Here is a 22,192-nt window from a genome sequence, read left to right on the forward strand (position 1 = left end):
GGTATAATGAGACAATAACAGGCTACAGATGTAGACACACACACATATAGTTATGAATATATACAATTTAAAAATTGAAGTATGAGAGTACTCTCATAATAACGTAACACAATCAGAGACTGGATATATCCCCCCCTCTCTCTGGTCGCTGAAATGGGGAATTGAAATTACGTGCCAAAAGTTGTATTTACAAGTATTAAAAGTAAGCAGAGGACACCAAACCAACTGAGACCCGTCTGTCCGCCGCATCTACGCACTGTACAACACACACACCTACACACTGTACCACACACACCTACAGCTCCTAAAGCATAATCAGGATACAGCCGTTGTGTATTTTATTATGTGAAGCACTAAATGGTCTTAGAAAAATATCGATTGTTTGTAGTTATAATAATAATAATAATAATAATAATTTCAATTTATATAGCGCCTTTCACGAAACCCAAGGACGCTTTACAATGGGTTATCTACTAAACTAAAGCAAATAAAGAGAGTAGGCCTGTTATACTGAGTGATATATATTATACACGCACTGCTCTGCTTTCTGCATGGACCCCGCAGCTGTTCTCTCTGGAAACATCGCAACGAAAGCAGTTTCTAAAATAATATCCAGGGGATGCATGCAGAGCTGTCATTGGCTGAGATAAGTCCGGCCGTGCGTCACGCCTCCACCGTTACCGGAAATGCATCCGTGGAGGAGCCGTGGAGGAACCATCAGTGTATCCTCGGTTATAGCTCCTCCAGAGAGCCTCATTGACGTTCGATCCTCGGTCCTCGAAGTGCATTTAGAGAAATGAGATGTCCTTCAACATGGCGCGCTGAAATTCATTTCCGGGTCACTACCGGAGGACCGAGGAATCGAGGAGGGGGACTTGATGAAATGAGAAAGGGCCCAGGTGCAACATGCACTGGCTGATGTTTGTTTATAAACACTCCTAGGCCTCACCCCCTTCACAATTACTGCAACTCCGCCCACCCCGACGCACAACACCCGGTCAGCTACAAACATACTGCTAAAGATCCCCAAAGCCCATACATCCTTTGGCCGCTCCGCCTTTCAGTTTGCAGCAGCTAATAGCTGGAATATCATACAAAAAACCTTGAAAATGAAGACCTTTATCTCCCCCCGCACCTTCAGGGACACTATTACAAACACCCTGGTACACACATGCAACTGCTTTGCCTGATGCTCACTACCAATGTCTTGACCTCTCCTATAGTGTGCATTGCCATGAAGGAATGAATGGATGAATGAATGATTGAATGGATGAATGTTCTATATTATTTTAATGACTGATTGAACCACAGCAGTATTGTTTTAGAGATGTTATATGTTTAACTGCTATGCCTGTCATCTCTGCTCTGTGTCATTGTGTGGTCTCCTGGGTTCTGTAGTGCCCAGAGTCTGTCTTTTTATTTTCTTCCTCCCAACCCCCATCCCCTCAGGAAGCATTTTGGCTCATGTCAGGTCATCATTGAAAATAAGCATTTGGTTCTTAATTGATTTTTCTGGCTAAATAAAGGTTATACTACTACTACTAAGTAGCAAACAGATATTTTTAGTAACTATTTATATTTAAACATTGTAGCTTTACTTTATTAAATAATCTTTAAAAATGTATTTTAACATTCTGGTAAAGTGCATTTAAGTGATGACCCTGACTATTGCTACTATCTCTGCTTTATCACTTATTTTATGGATGTGTTCTTATTTATGTACTGCAGTGAGAGAAGCCAACTGAATTTCGTTACACTGATGTGTGATGACAATAAAGATATTCTATTCTAACGTATTACATGTAACGGCATTAGGTCATCAGGATACAAAATAGGCAAATATGTTCCCTTACAGTTACAGAAGCAAAAACAATCAGATAACAGGTATATTTATGTAAAACAGGGCTCATTAACAGGATAGCAATGATACAAAACATTTAGAAATAGAGAATACATCAAATCATCCTATATCTCTATATGGAGCGCTCAATCCACAATAAAATGGTTCATCAGTGGTCTATTCTATTCTAACGTATTACATGTAACGGCATCAGTGGTTAACGTATAAATCAGAAAATCAGTATGACAAAAACATTAAACATATTGTCCAATTATGTTGATAAAGATAGAGTTCATTTAAGTCTTATATGAATGCTGTGCAACAATGTTGATCCAGTCAGGCAGATTTTTCTCATGTGTGAACTGTCTTAAGACTTATTCATTGTCATCTCCATCAGCTTCTGTTTCAATGTGTTTAGCTGAGCTGCTGATTGGAGGCTCTGCCTCTCAGTTATCCTCAGTTTGAATTTAATTAAGCTTTGAGGACTGACGACCACCACACTTGTGTCTATTGAAATGATTACGCCATTTAAATCTTTTGTCACAAACATTGCAGCAGTATATTTCCTCTCCTGTGTGGACTCTCATGTGTGCCTTTAAACTTCCACTCCATGAAAAAGCTCTCTCACAGACTGAGCAGCTGTATATTTCCTCTCCTGTGTGGACTCTCATGTGTGCCTTTAAACTTCCACTCTGTGAAAAAGCTTTCATACAAACTGAGCAGCTAAAGGGTTTCTCTCCTGTGTGGACTCTCATGTGTACCTTTAAATTTCCACTCAGTGAAAAAGCTTTCTTACAGACTGAGCAGCTCAATGGTCTCTTTGCAGCACTACGTCGTAGATCACTGACAAATTCATGTCTATTTTTCAGTGAGTTTGAGCCTGATGCAGGTTCTCTGGGCTCCTTCCAATCAGGTTCAGTGTCGTCCTCAGTCTTTGGTTGTAAGCTGCTCTCTGGATCCGAGTTATTGGCTGGTTCTGGTCCTCGAAAGTCATCTCCATCAGCTTCTGTTTCCATGTGTTCAGTTTGTCTTTGATGAGGCTGTGAGGACTGAGGTTTCTCTTCATCATCTTCACTCTTCACGGGATCAGGAGTGAAAGTGGACTTGGTGATATCAGCCTCCTCCAGCTCCTGAAGCTGCTCTCCCTCCTGATTGATCCGGAGTTCCTCCTGTTCCTGCTTAATGTGTGGGGGGGGCTCTGGGTCCTCCTGGTCCAGACTGGTGCTCCACTCCTGCTGGTCAGGGAGAACCTCTTCTTTAACCACCACCAGCTGCTGGACGTCTGCAGGAAACAGGAAACACACAGTCAGAAAAAACTGTTAAGTGTTAGCATTTAAAAATCTAATCACCATTAAACTGGGAGACATTTTTCAGCCCTAATAATGCCTTTGTTTTTATACTTTAATATTATCTTTCTTAGTCCCAACTATTGTGTGTTTTTGTTGGCTCAATTCACCTTATGTAGCCCAGCCCCTTTTCACTTCCAGTTAAAAATGAAAAAGGGTCATTTCTTCTGGTTTAGCACTAGCTGCAATGTAAACAATGAATTGTATTTGGGATCGTTCACAGCTACACTACGCCTATAGAATGGTAATACTACAAATATATTGTAGGGCCATACCTATACAAAACATGACTGATATTTTAAGCAAAAAACTTCACAAACAGATCACCCATTGTAGCCATGCCTCATACCCCTCTATTCCAGCCCTGTTCCAAAAAGGCTGATTCTGTGACCATAGCTTTAAATGGAACAGCTGCTGCTAGCCACGCCCCTTTGTAGCGTCACCCAGCTCTCCCCTGCTAAGAGAGTTTTCTACCAGGAGAAACTCAGCTAAACGCTGCCATGATTAAATGCCATATTATGTTCCAAACCACTTCAAGCATTATTTCTGAAACAGTACACTGTAAAAAAGGATTTGATCTTTAAGTTATTGTAACTTTTTTCTTTAAGTTACTTTCACTTAATATATAAATTTATGCAATTTCTACTTAGTTTCATAAGTTGTTAATAGTTAAACTCAGCTTTGTAAGCCAGCTCAATGACCTGTAAATCATAGTAAATTTGACTGAACAGTGAGAGTTGTGATTTGTATTGTTCTACAACTTTCCATGGCCTGATAACATGGCAGTAGCGATGACATATTCCTGTGTGGTGAAAATAGTCCCGGTCTTGTAGTTGTTTTCATTGAATGAAGGCATTTAACAGGGACATGACTTTTTTTTTATTACGATATACAAGTGAACCAACTGGTTTCGATTCGCCATTATCAAAAGAAGAACTTCAACCTGACAGATTGATGATGACTACGAAAAGCAAAGCAGCGGATGATTACGTTTTTTTTAAAGTGATGTGACAGTGCGCAGATATTTTCGGCTGATGAACCACTGACGGACAGGCAAAGTGAGGTGAGTGGTTGGATATTTAACGGTTTCAGGCAAGACGAAAAGTAGCTAAATGGAGTTAAATTAACACCTACAGATGTAGCACTTCATTTCAGACGCCTACCCGTGCGGGTCCGTGATCTGCACGGGGTGGGCCCCTGCTGAAAAGGAAAACCCCCCACAGGACTTGATACGCCCCCTTGATAAATACATTTAATTATAATGAAACCAGCTGCAATGGATCATGGATCCACCAGGGGGGGCAGTGATTAAAAAGCTGCCACAGTGGAACAGCGGATAGATCTACAGTAGAGGTATCTGATATAACAAATACATGAATTATTGTACTCGGGAGGGGAGTTTGACAGAGTATTACTAAAAAAGTACACAGTAAAAGTACTTGATTGTACTTGTGGTAGTAGTCTAACAAGTACTGAGTCCAACAGTATCCGTTTTATTAAGAATGTATGGCTAAAAATCATTTTATCTCATCAAATATAGCAGAAGTGGCATGATTTTGTTCTCAGGAAGGGAATTTGAGAGTATTACCCAGAAAAAAGACAGTAAAAGTACTTCATTTTATTGTTGGTAGCAGTCAAAATAGGACTGAGTCAAACAGTGTTAGTTTATTTAAGAATTTATGGTAAAAATAATTTGTATCGCATGAAGCAGAAAAACATGCATTCTTTTACTCTTGCGTTAGTGCCGCTTCTCAGCAATTACCGTAAAGGCGCTATAAATCGCGCACTCAAAAATGAAGAACTGCTCATTTGACCAAGCAAACGCGAGAGATGGCCGAGTTGACCGCAGTGGCTCTCACTACCGATAATCCTAATCCCACGGGCAAACAATAATATGTACAGTGTTAATAATAATAATTTCAATTTCTATAGCGCCTTTCACGAAACCCAAGGACGCTTTACAACGGGAAGTAACAAAAAAAAAACAAAGCCACAAAGCTGTTTCAGTGCTGTGGGCGGAACGGAAACCAGACTGGAATTTCTCAAAGAGGCCGTTTAGTTGGAGATGGTCCTGAAGCTGGGCGACAACTACATGTCTAACTGTCTACCAGCATGTCATGCACTCACTGGCTGCACTCACATTTTGGACTCTCTGTCAGCTTGGAAGAGTATTTGCCAGTCGCAAGAGAATTTGCACTTCTGCTATATGGAAAAAAGAAAAAGGAAATTGGACTGATGTGCACAAACTTGGATGAACTGAGGTTCATAATTGCATCAACAAAAGATGCAGCCTCGGAAAATCTGCCGCCAACAGAGGATGCATTTCAACAACATGTAAAGAGCAATGTTTCAGACAGCGATATGGTGTCACAGGCCGAACCCAAACCCTTGTTATGGAGTCCTATTGGCAAGGGCTGGATTGTCAGAGATGGGGCCATTCAACCACTGCTATTTACAAAACCCCCAGCACCTACATAAGTGAGAGACATTACTCACTTGTATTGCAAAGATGCAAAGTGTGGAGGGAGTGGAAAGTGCCAGTGCCTCTTGTAGTGGCAATTTATTATGTTACCTTATATGCTAAAACCAAATGCTTCTAAAAGCATTGTTTAACACTACTGTACCATTTCTTCATATTTGCCGTTTCCTCTGCATACTCTAATGAGGATTATTATTCTCAAGCGCTTCAAGGCCACAGGGCTGATTTGGCAGACTATGTTGAAACTACTCCTCTTCACACTAAGTTAGAACTTCCATATTTTGCTAACTGTTATACTTTCTGTAGCTCAAGGACACAGGTGTCTAATAGCGATATGAGACATCTGTGTGAAAGCAGATTTCTGAGGCGTGCTACACAAAACTCTGTCTGCTTATATACAAGATAGGGCGCTATCTTGTATATAAGCTTTGCTATTCTGTGACTATTACGCACACTTCTGCAGACTACTCTGTACTCTGTGAGACATGTACCTTTGAAGCTTCAAATAAATAACCCAAAAGACAACGCTGCTTGTTTTCACCAGTTTATTATTGATTACTCTCATTGTACATCTTTACAGTATTGACGAGTTTAATATATCCACAACACTCTCTGTTGGCCTTCCCTGTACGGGGTTCTGCACCTGCTGTGCAGAATGTCAAAATGTGTCCCCTAACGTTTCTGAGGAACCTGACATTTAACATTATATTCTAGTATCTATATACTTGACCTCTCACCGAATTATTTGATGATTTGTATACTGTACTTTGAATTAAGATTCCAGTTTCAATAAAACCTGTACTATTTACACCTATGTTTTAGACTTAGAGGCTTGCAATTTAGAACTGATACACTTTATTTTATTGGGTTACTCTTATTCTGACTATTTGGTGATGTAGTTCAGCCACCTGATATTTCCCTCTACAAATATAATGACCAACAAAGTGAGCTATCTTAACTTATAGGCTATTATGACACTTATCCCCCATTCGGAATTTGACTGTATCAGAGAAGAGGTAGGCCTATGTCTAAAGAAATCTCATTTGAAATAGAACTGTACCAGATATTGCCATACAACTACTGGTTAGTCTTCAATAGTACCCTAGACAATTCAGTAATGGTATATTTTTTAGGGATTACTGTTTTTCTGATAAATGAGAGAAAAGTGATTGAGTCCTATGTTCCTATTACCAAAAGTACCATTTTCGTCTAAACCAGGGGTGGGGAACCTCCGGCCTCCGGGCCGTATACGGCCCGCGAGACAATTTGGTACGGCCCTCAAGGTAATTTATAAACGCAAAAAATAAAAAAAATGTAAGAAATCTAGACCGCAAAAAAATTAAACAAGCGAGTGCCTGTTTTTCCTGGCCAAGGTCAGGGTCCTTGAACACAACACGAGCCTAACTTGTCATCACATGGTATATGTCTCGACTGACAGGGGTGCAGTTCTGACGGAGAGCACCAGAACGCCACTCCAGCACTTCAGAAATGTCAGTACCGATAAGGAGCCGTACACATGCCGCAGTTTTTGCGTGACTGTGTCTTTAGTTGAAAGCCCAGTGGCGATCTGTTCATCTGTCATACTGATCATACAGTCAATAACTTTGTTGTTATTAGCTAGCTATGCTAACGAATATAAGAAGCTTTTTCTACAACCAGTGAGGTAAAGGCACATCTTTATATGATCATAATAGTTATAAAAAAATAAGAGAATAAAGTAAACGGGTATAAAATACTATATGACAGTAAAAAAAAGTTGTTATTAATAAAGAAGAATACAGTTTGAAAGGGGAGTGATTTGTCAAATATTCATAAAGAAAAATAAATCTGCTTCCAGTTCTGTTTCATATGGGTGTTGAGAGATGTATCCATAGATCTCCTAATTTTGCTCTCAAAGTGCACCAGATTGATGCTTTTAACTTCAATATTTTAAAAAAAATCTTCCCGGGGGAGCATGCCCCCCGGACCCCCCTGAAGATTAGGTCCCCCCCCACTTAAATCATGTTCACATGGATAGGAAACTAAATACATTTGCACACATCTTGTGTCCATATCTTTCTGTTTTGGTGGTCACGCCACACCGTGCACGTGCATGCATACGCAAGTCATGGTGAGATATCTGGATTAAGAGGTTAAGAGTATTTTTTTAGTTAAATAATTAAATATTTGTTGATGTATCTTAGCCACCTGGTTCATACCTCAGCAAATCTGAAGAGAAAAAGAGTGATCATTCTCAAGTTATGGGCTTTTTTGTCACCTTTCCCACATTCGGCCTGGTCTAATTTGGCTCTTTTTCAGGGATTGGGGTAGTTCTAAAGAACAACCAAAAAAACATTTTTTCCCCCAAAATAAAATTTGACAACAATCAATTTCATTAATGGGAGACCCTAAAGATAAGAAAAATCATTGTCATTTGTTCTACCTCGGGTAGGGATCTCAAAATCTGAGGGATCTTCCTGCTAGACCAGGGGTGCCCACACTTTTTTCGCTGGTGAGCTACTTTTGAAATGACCAGCTCACCGAGGGTCTACCAACCAAAATAAAATCCCAAATTGCAAGGGTTGCTGAATAACACGTTTTATTTATACATGGGATAACTACAATAGGGCTGCAACAAACGACTAATTTGATAATCGATTAATCTATCGATTAATGAAACGATTAATCGACTATTCGGACTACTGTATGCCTTACACAATTTCTCAAGCGCTCTCATTTAGCCATCAACTTTTAGATTTAGCTTGAGGTTGTTTTAGGCATGCGGAAACTAACAATGAAGACAATAAAGATGAATACTTGATTCAAAAATACATATATTATTAAATTAACTTAAATTGTTTACAAAATTAACATTGCTTTTTATTTAAATTAAATAAATAATATTTCACATCAAAGAAACAACAATGTTTTAACAAATCGTATTAAATAATCTGATGACAGAACTGTAAACAGAATAGCTGAAACTTTAACAAAATAAATAACTCAGTTACCTCTAATCATTAACCCATGTTTGTATAATATGAGTTAACTGTGTGTTGCTGCTAGCATACATAACACCTGACGTGGAAAAGTTACTCGTGGATGAGGGGGCTACAGAGCAGAAAGACAGAAAGACAGTCGAACCCGGTGCATTTCTCCGTCTGAATGTGGTGCACTTTTGCTAAATGTTTAGACAAATTGCTCCGCCCTTACATGCTAAACACTCTTGGCAACGAGCATTGTCCACCTCAAGACGGGTAACATTTAACCACACCTTGGAGCGCTTCTCTCCGCCATCCCCGCCGTGTGTTGCTGCATGTAGCAGCTGCGTGTGTGTAAACTGCCCAGTAGGGCCTGGCTCATTTTGTGGCATCTGCAGGCAGTGGCAAGTCCTTCCGGCATATGCCACAGAGGCCGCTACTCTGTGGTAGCTGTGGCAAGTACTTCCGGCATATGCCACAGAGGCCGCTACTCTGTGGTAGCTGTGGCAAGTACTTCCGGCATATGCCACAGATGCCACAACTTGCCGAGGCATCTGCCGCTGCTCAACCGGAGTTGCCACAAGATGCCAGAGTAAGAGAAGGTTTACGGTAGCTGCCACTCGCCTTCCGTGGCAAATGCTGCTATTTAAACCCGTATTTATCGTGTAAAATGTCGCTGTTTTGGCATGACTTTATCGAACTGATAGGTACACAGGACTGATGATCTGTGCACAGGGTTGGGTTGTAACTGAATACATGTAACGGCGTTACGTAATCAGAATACAAAAACCAAGTAGCCTAACTGTATTCAGCTCGCGTTACATTTGAAAAACAACTAATCCGAATACAGTTACTTTCGTAAACCTGAAGTGAATACATTTTGGAATACTTATTGGAATTATTGGTGGAAAAGTTTCCTCACAAAATGTATCCTAATATTCATTACCGGCAGAACTGTGTGCACAGCGCAGCAGCATGTCTGTGAGGCCCCGCCCCGCACGCAGATGAGAGAGAGATCTCTTTTTAAATATATTGAAAGTTAGAAACGGAGATGGTTCGATAAAACGGGCAAGATAACGTTTATGTAGCATTTCTTTATTGTCGAAATGATGACATTTCATAACTGGATAAAATCAAAGTGAATGGCCTGCTGCTGCTGAAGGCATGGGGCAAATATAAGTCCTTTGCCTAATTTATAAAGTAAACCTTAGCATCTCACTAGCAGTGGCAACTGCAATCAGTTACAGCTGCCCCAAGTCTGTAGCCAAGTCTAATAACACCAGTGTACACGTTGCTGTGTCAATACAGATATTTATTTGTTAATTATTTGTCTTTACTAGTCATACACCTGGTTTATCGTAGCAAGCAGTGGAAACTCCCGTCAAGAAGCGAAAATTGCCAAGGGCGTTGCAACCCTCACTCGCCAATATTTCATCATAAATATAGCACGTTTGTTTATTTTAGCAAACCATGCTCCAAGTAAAATTCAATAGAAATTATAATGTTTAAAAAAATAGAGATCGGACCATCAGTCCTGTGTACAGATCATCAGTCTTGTGTACAGATCAGTTCGATAAAGTCATGCCAAAACAGCGACATTTTACACGATAAATACGGGTTTAAATAGCAGCATTTGCCACGGAAGGCGAGTGGCAGCTACCGTAAACCTTCTCTTACTCTGGTATCTTGTGGCAACTCCCGTTGAGCAGCGGCAGATGCCTCGGCAAGTTGTGGCATCTGTGGCATATGCCGGAAGGACTTGCCACAGCTACCACAGAGTAGCGGCCTCTGTGGCATATGCCGGAAGGACTTGCCACTAGGGATGGGTATCGTTTGAAATTTATCGATTCCGATTTCGATTCCGGTTCTGCTTATCGATTCCGGTTCTTATCGATTCCCCGTTTCGATTCCAAAATTGTAAAAATAAAGAGGTCAAACGTTTAGATAACAAAAATATATTTATTCTTAAAAGCTTTAACTGAAATTGTTACTAAAAAATATACATGCAATACAAATGTATTGCACAATAGCTGTGCTTTATTTTAACTGAGCTATGCCTGTGGCAAGCTATTAACAGGCATTACACTTTGCCTTTTCTTTTTCTTTTTTAGTGTAGTGGAGCCTCACTTCAGAGTGTTTACCGCGACCTATCTTTGGTGTTATGAAGTGACTGAGCTCGTGAAATGTCTACGGGAGGGCGGGGGAGCATCGCTGCGGGGCAACTGTGGACCTCTGTCGCCTGTCAGCGCAATTGATATGATGCCGTTTAAAAAAATGAAGGGCGGTGCCGGCCGTCAGCGTACCGAGCCGGCCGTCAACGGCCCGCTAACGACCGGCCGTTCTGTGATTCTCCAGGTCCGCCCTGTATTCCACCGGGTCACCGCAGCACCGCGGTGCAGACGGACCCGCTGGAATACAGGGTCTACCGCGTTTAGGAACCGTTAAGCAGAACCGAAATTGTGTATTTTGTATGGGTACCCGGTACCCGGCATTTTCTTATCGGTTCTCATCTGGAACCGAGTTTCGGTTCCCAACCCTACTTGCCACTGCCTGCAGATGCCACGAAATGCGCTTGCTGTCTCTCAAACTGCCCCGCCCCCTCGCACACAGACGAGCGAGAGAGAGCTCTCGTCTCGATTGGAAAGATCAAAAATACACCGACCATAGACGCATTTTTTTTTTCTTTTTGCATGTTAGAAACGAGTTGGCGACACTAAGACTGCAAGATAATATTTGTGTAGCAATAATACATGACCTTTCTCTTTCTCAAATCGCTACTCGGAGGGAAGTCGCTGTCATATACATTGTGAACACTCCGATAATGCCTCTCCACGTTACCTTTCTTTGGCAGAGCGAGGCTTGCTTTACAAATAAGGCAAATAACCTTTGAATGTGACATCACAACCAAATATTCTTCCTCCCATTCTGGGTGGAAGTGGTATGTCTTTAGCTTCTTGCACAACTCATTTTGTTGTTTGTCTCTTGTTTGTCTGTTTAACTTAATTTGAGTTTTCCCGGCACTTGACTGATTTTGTATCGCTTTGCATTCTGGGTTAACAGATTGGAAAGCGATAGGTCGCTTTTTCTGTCAATCAAGTAAACTCCTGAATTAAGTGGCAGGGAGGCCAAGGGAGGAGGGATCAAAACCTGTTTTGTCTATTTTAACGGAGCTGGATTTTTTTTTTTTTATGAATGACTCGCGATCTACCAGCATTGCCCCCGCGGTCGACGTACTGGGCACCTCTGTGCTAGACTATTAACAGTTTCAGACGATTATAGAACAATATCAGTCTTTACACATCATAACAATTGAACAGTTTTAAAGTTTCTCTTTCTTTCCCTCTTATATTGCAGACAGTCCCTCACTCACTTTTTTTTTTAATTCAGTGGGAGAATTGAGCTCGAGCTTGTCCTGCCAGGAGTTTGTAAATCTGGGCTGAAATTGTGTCAGGGCCATTCTCATATACACACAAGCAGGTGCTCATTGGTTAGCCTCGGTTAGCCTGCCCTGGAACGATATTTAGTTTAATCCTGGTCGACTGATCATATTGGGCTCTGAGACTGCTTATTTTTTGTGACCTCAGTTCTGACTTGAGAGGGAATGTTTGGTCAAACACTTTGTGTTTTGTCTCATAGTGGCATTTTGGCACTTTTAATGAGCACCACGGTCTCTGAACAAATGAGACACACTGGTTCTGTGATCCCAGTGGGCAGGATGAACATGAATGAGTCCGTCCACTCAGGGTTAAAAGCTCTGTTCTCACTGTCCACTTTCCTCTTGGAGAGCGCCATGTGTAATTATTTGTCTCTCCCTGTCTGCCGCTAACACGCATGTTCACTCTCCTTCTCCCTGTATCGCTAATTATTCTCTTCACTCACTTTCCTCTCCGCTTCTCTCTGCCGCGCTTTCATCTCTTCTTCTGTGTTTCTCTCCCTGTATCGCTCACTTGTCTCTTTCGCCCCCTGTCGGCGGCGTTTAAAATAGAATCACCCGTCAAAATTTAAATGCCCTATTAATGTATTGATTATAGGTCCGGGTCCGTATAGGTCGGCGTCTGGGTCCGGGATCGCGACCCGCCTGTTGCCGACCCCTGCTGTAGTACATATGACAGGCCTGTAAATGGCGCTGTAGTCTGTCACAAAAGCAGCGAAGAAGACTTCCCGCGCATGGTTTCCATGGTTGCCCTTCTGTTTATTCTCCGCTGTGGACGCTCTGGCTCTTTTTCTCCCTTCCCGAGGCAAGCGCTGTAATTCTCTCCGGCAGTCCACCAGCAGATGACAAACACCCACCTCTCCGCCTCTTCCAAGGGACGAGGGGACCGTGCAGCAGAGTTTCAGTTCGATTTTTTTCCGCCGGTCAACATGTCCGTTAAAGTTTAAAGGTCCCATGTCATGGCCATTTCTACTGATCATAATTCCATTGTTGAGGTATACTAGAATAGATTTATATGGTGCAATTTTCCAAACTCACATTGATTTCTCATACAGCATCTCTGTATAGTATGTGTATTCACTCTGTCCTAAACGGCTTGTTGGATATCCTGCCCCCCCCCCCCCGATTATGGAGACTGTAACGATTAATCGAATAATCGCTGGCATCCCTAGTCCAAACATCGTCCTTCAGTGTCCTACGCTGTGCATATCCGGCATGAATCGCTGCAATGTTTGCGAAGCTTTGGTCTGTAAAATACCGTGCACACTAGTTGTCACGATACCAACATTTTGGTTTCGATACCGATACCAAGTCAAGAATTGCGATTCCGATTCTTTTTCGATACTTTTCTAAAAAAAAGGGAAACAGTCTTAAATGTAATTATTGTGCTTTATTTCACACCAGAACCATATGGTTAACACAAACTTTTAAACAATGAGAACAATAAACAAAATAAATGACAAGAATTTGTATTAAATAAAATTAAGGATCATCTCAAACAACTTTGTTGTTTTATAAAATATAATTTTTTTTATATTTTATTAACATGTAATAGTACAGTAATATAAATAATTATTGACAAAATGTATATTGCAGATGTTAGCCACATTGGTAAGTTAGCTAAAAAGATAGCCATATTAGACAGTTATCATTGCCATTAATTGCCTCGTCAAACTACGAAAACGTTCGTTTGTCACAAAATAAATTACACTTGTTTGACTTAGATTTGAGGGATTGAGCATGATGTAATTATGTTATCTATCACATTCGCTAACCTGTCTGTCTTTAAATTCTTTAAACAGCTCTGGATTCCGGTCGGCGGGGTGCTTAGCCAAGTCTGATGTGTTGGCTCCCTTGGTTTGCAGGGATCTAACACATTTCTCACAGACAGGCCTCGTGGTGTCCGTAGGCTTGCCCTCACTGTCAGAGATATAGCTCAAATACTTCCAAATTTCGCTTCTGGCGTCTTTTTTGTCAACAAGCCGAGGCGCAGCGGCAGTTGCACTCCCACTTGCAGCCATGCTTCTCGTTTTCTCACATGCTCTGGCAGCTAGCGCGTGGCCGAATGCACGAGAGAGGGGAGGGACTTAGAACGTGCTTGAGAGGGGCGGGACTGCAGGCACGGCTGCAGTGCAGGGAGTGGAAGCAGAGCGCTGAACACACACGGCTCTTATTAAAACGGCGCTTTCTCACCGGAGTACTTTTCCCCGTCATTCTTAAAGTGCCGATACTAATGAAATGGAGGAATCGTACCGTTTTTAACGGCAGGGTATCGCGGTACCTTTCAAGTATCGGTACACCGTGCAACACTAGTGCACACAGTACAATACCGGCTCGAACATCTGAAGGAACAGTGTTAAAAAGAAATGTCAACCACTGACTTCGTCGTGGTTCTGCCCTCGGTAAGGCATACATTGAAGATTTCCCCTCACAAGACAGGAAACAGACCCTCGTTGGCATGACTGGATACAGTTTTTAACTGAACCTGAGCTACCAACAGTATATATGTTGGCTGGCAAAGGGTGCGGCCATAGCTCTGGGCGTGGCTACTGGGTATCCCTACGTAGCGATACCCAGGAAGAAAACATTGGAAAATGAGAAATCTCCAACGAGGCGTTTTGGGGAGGTCTTTTCTGTGTTAGAGTTTTACTCCCTAGAGCAGTGCTTCTCAAAGTGTGGTCCGCGGACCACTGGTGGTCCGTGAGCGCCCCCTAGTGGTCCGTGAGTATATTGGTAACATTTCACATTTGAAATAAATGAATAAATGTAAGTTTTCCGCACTCTCGCGGGAATATCTCCGCAATGGAGCGAGCTTAAGTTTTACTTTCGATTGCATGATATAGCCCAGCGCAACACCTTCATCACACATGTTGCCACTTGTTTGTACAATCTTCAGGCGATTTGTAATCTGTTCTACAAAAAACGATGTGTTTTTGGATATTTGTGGAGTTAGGTGGTCCGCGAGTGTTTTTTTTATTGGTTAAGTGGTCCTTGGTATGAAAAAGTTTGAGAAACACTGCCCTAGAGGGTGTACTTTGAGGGTTTTTTACTCTGCAGACCGTTTACATGCAGAAAAACCTTCATAACACACAAGGGGACAGGTAATAACTGGAAAAGCATGACATGGGACCTTTAAATCTTTAAAATTAGAAAAGTGCCGGTCAAAGGTCTTCTTTGTTATGTATTGAGCTTTAAAACAAATGAATAACGACTCTATATAATCATATAAGAATAATACACGGTGGACAGAGCCTCTCTTTTCCTCCCCCTATTCTGAGAGCCCAGCAGCTGATCTTTGAGCACACTCCCCTCTCCTGAAGGGGGCGTGGTCAGCTGCAGCTCATTTGCATTAAAGCTACGTCACAGAATCAGCCCTTGCAAAAACAGGGCTGGAAAAGAGCAAATAGAGCGAAATGAGGCATGGCTAAAATGCATGATCTGTTTGTGAAGTTTTTTTTTCAAAACACGAGACATGTTTTATATAGGTATGGCCCTACAATATATTTTTACACACACACGGTGCTGCGCGGTGCTCCGTACACACACACACTCGGAGCTCAGGCTGTGAGTGTGTGTGTGTGTGCACTCAGGCTGAGCTCTGCGGTGTCTCGCAGGCCCCACGCAGCAACCAGGAAACGACATCAGTAATCCAGCTCACACTGTCCGCTCCTCGAGCCTCAAAGGGCAGAGCAACGTCCCGCCAACACGGCACCCAGACCCCACGCAGCATTCTCATCTGTTTGTCAATACTGGTGTCATTTTCTGGTTGTTAAACGCCATTGTAACACATAATCACTGATGTCCAGCTGTAACGGTGGTTGACTCATCAGAACAGAGTGGGCGAGCTGACCAATCAGAGCACAGTGAGCTCATAGGGAGCGGGGGGGGGGGGGGCAGGAGCTCCAACAAGGCGTGTAGTACAGAGAGTGAATACATATACTATACAGAGATGCTGTATGAGAAAACCAATGTGATTTTGGAACATTAAACAATGTAAATCTATTCTAGTAGACCTCAACAATGGAATTATGATCAGTCGAAATGGCCATGACATGGGACCTATAATGAACGAATAGATAGTAGGGCTGGGCAAGTTAACGTGTTATTATCGCGTCTCAACCAATGAGAGCATTTAGGGCGGGCCTTAGACTGCTGCAATGCTCACATGAACCAACACATAAAATAAATGGCGGGGACAGAAACATGAAGAAAGGTACCAAACTCTTACATGGACATTTCGTATCTGTTCCAGGCATTGAGTGACAAGGAATAGTTTAAATGCTACTCTGTAAAGGGAATATGCCTACTATCTCAGTGCTGCGTTTGACACTGTTGACCACAACATATTACTCGACCGACTAGAAAACTGGGTGGGACTTTCGGAAACAGTTCTAAATTGGTTTGAATCCTACTTAAAGGACAGAAACAACTTTGTTTCTATAGGTACATACACATCTGAGTTGACAAATATGACATGTGGGGTACCTCAAGGCTCCATCTTGGGGCCTCTTTTCTTTAACATCTACATGCTACCACTGGCTCAGATAATGAAAAACAACAAAATAAGTTACCATAGCTATGCGGATGACACACAAATTTACATACCAATTTCACCAGGAGACTATGCTCCAATTCAAACACTGAGTAAGTGCATTGAACAAATCAATGACTGGATGTGTCAGTACTTTCTCCAATTAAACAAAGATAAAACTGAGGTAATGATTTTTGTAGCCAAGGCAGAACGTATAAAAGTTAGCGCTGAGCTTCAGTCTGCAATGTTCAAAACAACAGATAAAGCCAGAAATCTCGGTGTAGTCATGGACTCTGACCTGAGTTTCAACAGTCACATTAAAACAGTTACTAAATCAGCCTACTATCACCTAAAGAATATATCTAGGATTAAAAGACTAATGTCACAGCAGGATTTGGAAAAACTTGTCCATGCTTTTATCTTCAGTAGACTGGACTACTGTAATTGTGTCTTTACAGGTCTCACTAAAAAATCTATTAGAAAGCTGCAGCTAATTCAGAACGCCGCTGCTCGAGTCCTCACTAACACTAAGAAAGTGGATCACATCACTCCTGTTCTGAAGTCTTTACACTGGCTTCCTGTGTGTCAAAGAATAGATTTCAAAATACTGCTGCTGGTTTATAAAGCTTTGAATGGTTTAGGCCCAAAATACATTTCTGACCTACTGCTAAATTATGAACCATCCAGATCTCTCAGGTCTTCAGGGACTGGTCAGCTTTCTGTCCCCAGAGTCAGAACTAAACATGGAAAAGCAGCGTTCAGTTATTATGCTCCAAATATCTGGAACAAACTCCCAGAAAACTGCAGGTCCGCTGTAACTCTGACTACTTTTAAATCCAGACTAAAGACTTTTCTTTTTGCCGCTGCTTTTAATTGAACTATTCACATCTTAAACTGCACTGTAACTTTTATCCATGTATTTTTTCTTTTAATGTTTATTTTATTATCTTTTCTTTTTAATGACTGACTTTAAATGCCATTTTCTTAATGTCTTTCGTTTTTTGTAAAGCACTTTGAATTGCCTTGTGTTGAAAGGTGCTATATAAATAAACTTGCCTTGCCTTGCCTTGCCTTACTAGTAGGGATGCTCCGATCTACAATTTTGGGGCCGATCGCCGGAATCAGTATCGGCCGATACCGATCGCTGGCCGATACCGATCGCCGATCCAATCGAGTGGGCGGGGCCTATGGGGATCTTCCATTTAAAGTAGGGCTGCTGATCGATCGGAGCATCCCTGCCTACTACTGTTAAAAATAACCTTATTTGTTTAAAATAAAAATGCGCAAAACACAACTTTTGAATTAATTATTTAATTGTTTGCATAACAATGCAATTAATCGCAGAATCATGATTAAAATGTTTAATCGTTACTCAGCAATAATAAATAGTCTTAAGTGTTACCAAAGACTTTAACGTGTTACCAAAGAGTTTAAAGCAGGGGTGTCCAAACTTTTTTCCCCGAGGGCCACATACAGAAAAATATACGAAGGGCTGGGCCACTCATAAAGGTGAGGTATATCGCCTCGTAAATTAAGTTATAAGTTAGCTAAATGTAGGTAAATCAGGCTTGATACATTAATATGCTTTAAAAAGGTCCCATGACATGGCCATTTCTACTGATCAGAATTCCATTGTTGAGGTCTACTAGAATAGATTTACATTGTTCAAAGTTCCAAAATCACATTGGTTTCTCATACAGCATCTCTGTATAGTATGTGTATTTTAGGCCTGTCATGATAATTAATTTTGTTGGACGATACATTTTCCCGGAAATTAGTGCGATAAACGATAATATTGTCGGCACCGTTGTAAGACCATTTTAGACCACTGACATAATGATAATATATAATAATAATTCAAGTACATCCTTTCAAACAGAACTTTTTATTGAAATAATATTCACATATATAAATTATATATAATAAATAAAACAAATTAAATTATAAAAAATTTATTAAATCAAACACAACCAAAACAATTAATTAATTAAATAGACTCAAGCTAGAAAACAGAGCTCTCTCTCTCTCATATATATATATAAATAAATATGAGCACACATTGTCTCACAACCAAAAAAAACTCCTTAAAATAGCAGTCATGTGTACAGTCCACGATACAAAGACCCAGATGCCTCAACAGGCCATGTCCAAATCTGTTTTTCAAAGATTTTGAGCAAGGAACACCAACATGTTTGCATTGGCGGGTAAATGCATCTTTGATTGTAAACTGTCGGGAAGGTGGGGGCTCTCCATCTCCAGCTGCCATGTTTGCTCCCAGCTGGGAAAATTGAATGGGGTGGTTGTGTTTCAGATGCAGTTTAAGGTTGGTCGTATTGCTAGCTTTTGTTCCTACCTTTTTTAAACAAATGTGACATACCGCCCGGCTCATTCAAGTCCGTAGGTTCAGCTCGTTGATTTGGCTTAAATCCTAAATATTCCCACACCGGAGATGTGGTATTAGGTTTTGCAACCAATTCCATTTAACTTCAAATTCCCCTCAAGTAAGTCACACGTTGTCTCCTGCTTGTCTCTATATTATTAATTTGGCTGCTACACTGTTGCATGCGGAGTTTCCTGACTTGGCTGTGTGTGAGCCCTGCCCCTCACAGCGCGCCGGGCTAAAATTCTGGTCACATCCTTATGTAAACAAACATGCATGTGAACGGCAATTTTTCGAGCTCAGAAAAGTTATCGAGTCCATTTTTATTTATCGTAAGATATCGCGACAGAGCTATGTGTATTCACTCTCTGTCCTAAACGGCTTGCTGGGGCTCCTGCCCCACCCCCCTCCCTCCCTATGAGCCCACTGTGCTCTGATGAGTCCACCACCGTTACAGCGGAACATCAGTGTTTAGGTGTTACAATGGCGTTTGTTAGCAACCAGAAAATGACACCAGTAATAACAAACAGATGAGAATGCTGCGTGGGGCCTGGGTGCCATGTTGGCGGGACGTTGCGTGGCTCGCTGCTGCGCCCTTTGAGGCTCGAGGAGCGGACAGTGTGAGCTGGGTTACTGGTGTCGTTTCCTGGTTGCTGCGTGGGGTCTGCGAAACAGCGAGACACCGCGGAACTCAGCCTGAGCACACACGTAAACTCACAGCCAGGCTGTTCGCCACACAGTTCGCCACACAGTCAGTGTTTTCTCCGCTTACCAACGTTCAGGGAGCTCTATGCAAGTCAATGGGACTCCCTGATAGTTGAAAATCGACGCTAAAGGTCCCCCCACTGCGTTTGATAGTCACGCCGAGGGATTCTGGTGTGTGAGGAGCTCCATTTGGGCATGGTTACATCACCATACTTGGGAAGAAAACAATGGAAAAAGAGAAATCTCCAATGAGGCGTTCTGGGGCAGCATAGAAAGGTATTTTCTGTGTTAGAGTTGTACTCGCTACAGGGTGTACTTTGAGGGCTTGTGACTTTGCAGACCGTTTACACCGTTTTTTTATGAAAAGCTACACACACAAGGGGATGGTTAATAACCGGAAAAGCATTCTTTAAGAAAAAAACAGCCTACATCACAGCTCTATATAGGGTTTCATGTATCTTGTTGGTAGCTCATCCCTTAAAAAATGCTTAGTAATTAAGTTATTAGGCTTTTTTTATATCATCAAAGATTTGTTAGAAAATGTTATTAACATGAATTGACGGAATTTATTTAAAAAGTGGGCTTATTAACACATGAATACTACTGTCCAATATATTTGTACATATATATTTAAGAATTACAATATGAGAAAAGCACAAGTTTAATTTGTGGGCCATATTTCATTATACTTTTTGAATTAGCTGAGGGCCGATTCAAAATGGCCAGGGGTATTTGGCCCCCGGACCGTAGTTTGGACAACCCTGATTTAAAGTGTTAATTAAGAGTAAATGGGACATACCTGCTCTGTGTATCCGAAGCTGAGGCTGTAAAACAGCGTCCAGTAGTTTCTGGAGTCTCTTGTTCTCCTCTTTTGAACGAGACAGCTCCTCCTCGTACTCTGCCATCGTTTTTTCAAACAGAGCAAATATCTCTTCACCAGCAGGAGTGAGTAGCAGCTTCTTCAACGAAAGCAGCATTTGGACTTTACTCATGTTTACTAGATCACCTTTTCCTGCAAACTCCGTTAAACACACTGTTTCTCTCCATCAAATTCACAATCTGATTAGTGTTGCCAACGTGTTTCCAGCTAGCATGCTAAACTAGCTCCTATAGTCCGAGGTAAACGCTCCAGAAAAAAGAGCACACAGTCCATTCGGAGGATTATCCAAACACACAGATTATGGATCAGTAGTGCTGGAGCTCACACAATGTCTCAGGAACACACAGAGAGAGAGAACCGTTGCGACCTAGCGACGAGAAGCCACCTAGGTTCTTCTTCTTTTCTTTAATGGCGAATCGCTTCCACTTGAAGCATATATCGCCACCTACTGTTGATTTATTAAATGTTCATATTAAATCCTTGTCCTCAGACCAGTGTTTTTGAGGAACTTGAAGATCAGCTTGTTTACTTCATTTCTTGATTTACTTTCGTATATTGACTTGAAATCCATGTCCTTGATGTTATGTTGTTCCAGTGCAGTTTTCAGAATGAGTCTTTGTCTGTTATATTCCGCGCAGCTAACAAATACATGATGTATTGTCTCTGGTTGTTGGCAACCATCACAATTGCCATTTGGATGTTTTCCAATCAGATGCATTGTTGAGTTTAATCCAGAGTGACCCAATTGTATCCTGCTGTTAATGCTCTGTTCTCTTCTACTACTCCCCCAAGTTCTTTCCGTTCCTACTTCCCTTTGTATCTGGTATACATGTCTTCCTTTAGTGTTACTGTCCCATAATTTTTGCCATTGTTGCTTGATAACAACTTTTGTAACAGATTTGACTTCTGTTCTACTGATGGGTACCATTATATCAATCTGGTTTGCTTTCAAACCACATGTTGCCAGTTGATCCACTACCCCATTCCCTCTAATACCCACATGCGCTGGAACCCACACAAATTGAACAACAATTCCCAAATTAACTAACCTAAATATGATGTGTAAAATGTCATGTAAAATATCCTGACGACATTCTGAAGTGAAGCTGTTTATACTCTCCAGATCTGCGCTGGAGTCAGAGCAAATGACCACTTGCATGTATTTCCTCTACCCACTGAAGTGCTAGTGAGATAGCCATCATCTCTACTGTGTATACTGCGATGTGATCATTCGTTCGCTTTCCCACTTTGACCTTTAATTCAGGAACATAAAATGCAAAACAAGTTTGACCATTTTCTGGATTTTTGGATCCATCAGTAAATATTTGTATAAACTGCACATATTGTTCATGTAGAACAGTGTTCACATAAGCCTGCACATTGATTTTATTTTTCATTGAATGTAACCGTTTCAATAAGGATAAATCTACTATATATGGTTGAGGTAGCAACCATGGTGGAACAGCTGATAACAACACCACCGGACTAATATTCCATTCTTTAACTTTGAATACCTTACATAATTCCGAAAAACAAACACAAAAACTTTCTTTTTTAATTTTGTTACTTTCCCAACTTGTTTTTACAGTTTGTTTAGTAGGGTGAGTATCTTTATGGCCCCGTAGATTTGCCCAGTAA

At 41.3% G+C, this 22,192-nt stretch overlaps 1 protein-coding gene across 1 annotated transcript; it reads right to left on the bottom strand.

Annotated features, from left to right (window-relative positions):
- Nucleotides 1–1,873: 1,873 nt before the first annotated feature.
- Nucleotides 1,874–20,961, bottom strand: LOC117553313 (zinc finger and SCAN domain-containing protein 5B-like). Its single transcript, XM_034227193.1, has 2 exons — nucleotides 20,474–20,961; nucleotides 1,874–3,122 (listed from the first exon to the last, which is right to left on the bottom strand). The coding sequence occupies exons 1-2, from the start codon at nucleotides 20,664–20,666 to the stop codon at nucleotides 2,308–2,310; spliced, it is 1,008 nt and encodes a 335-aa protein (XP_034083084.1). The 5' UTR covers nucleotides 20,667–20,961; the 3' UTR covers nucleotides 1,874–2,307.
- Between the last annotated feature and the right edge of the window lie 1,231 nt (nucleotides 20,962–22,192).

Source organism: Gymnodraco acuticeps, unplaced genomic scaffold (genome assembly GCF_902827175.1).
Source record: "Gymnodraco acuticeps unplaced genomic scaffold, fGymAcu1.1, whole genome shotgun sequence".
NCBI lineage: Eukaryota > Metazoa > Chordata > Actinopteri > Perciformes > Bathydraconidae > Gymnodraco > Gymnodraco acuticeps.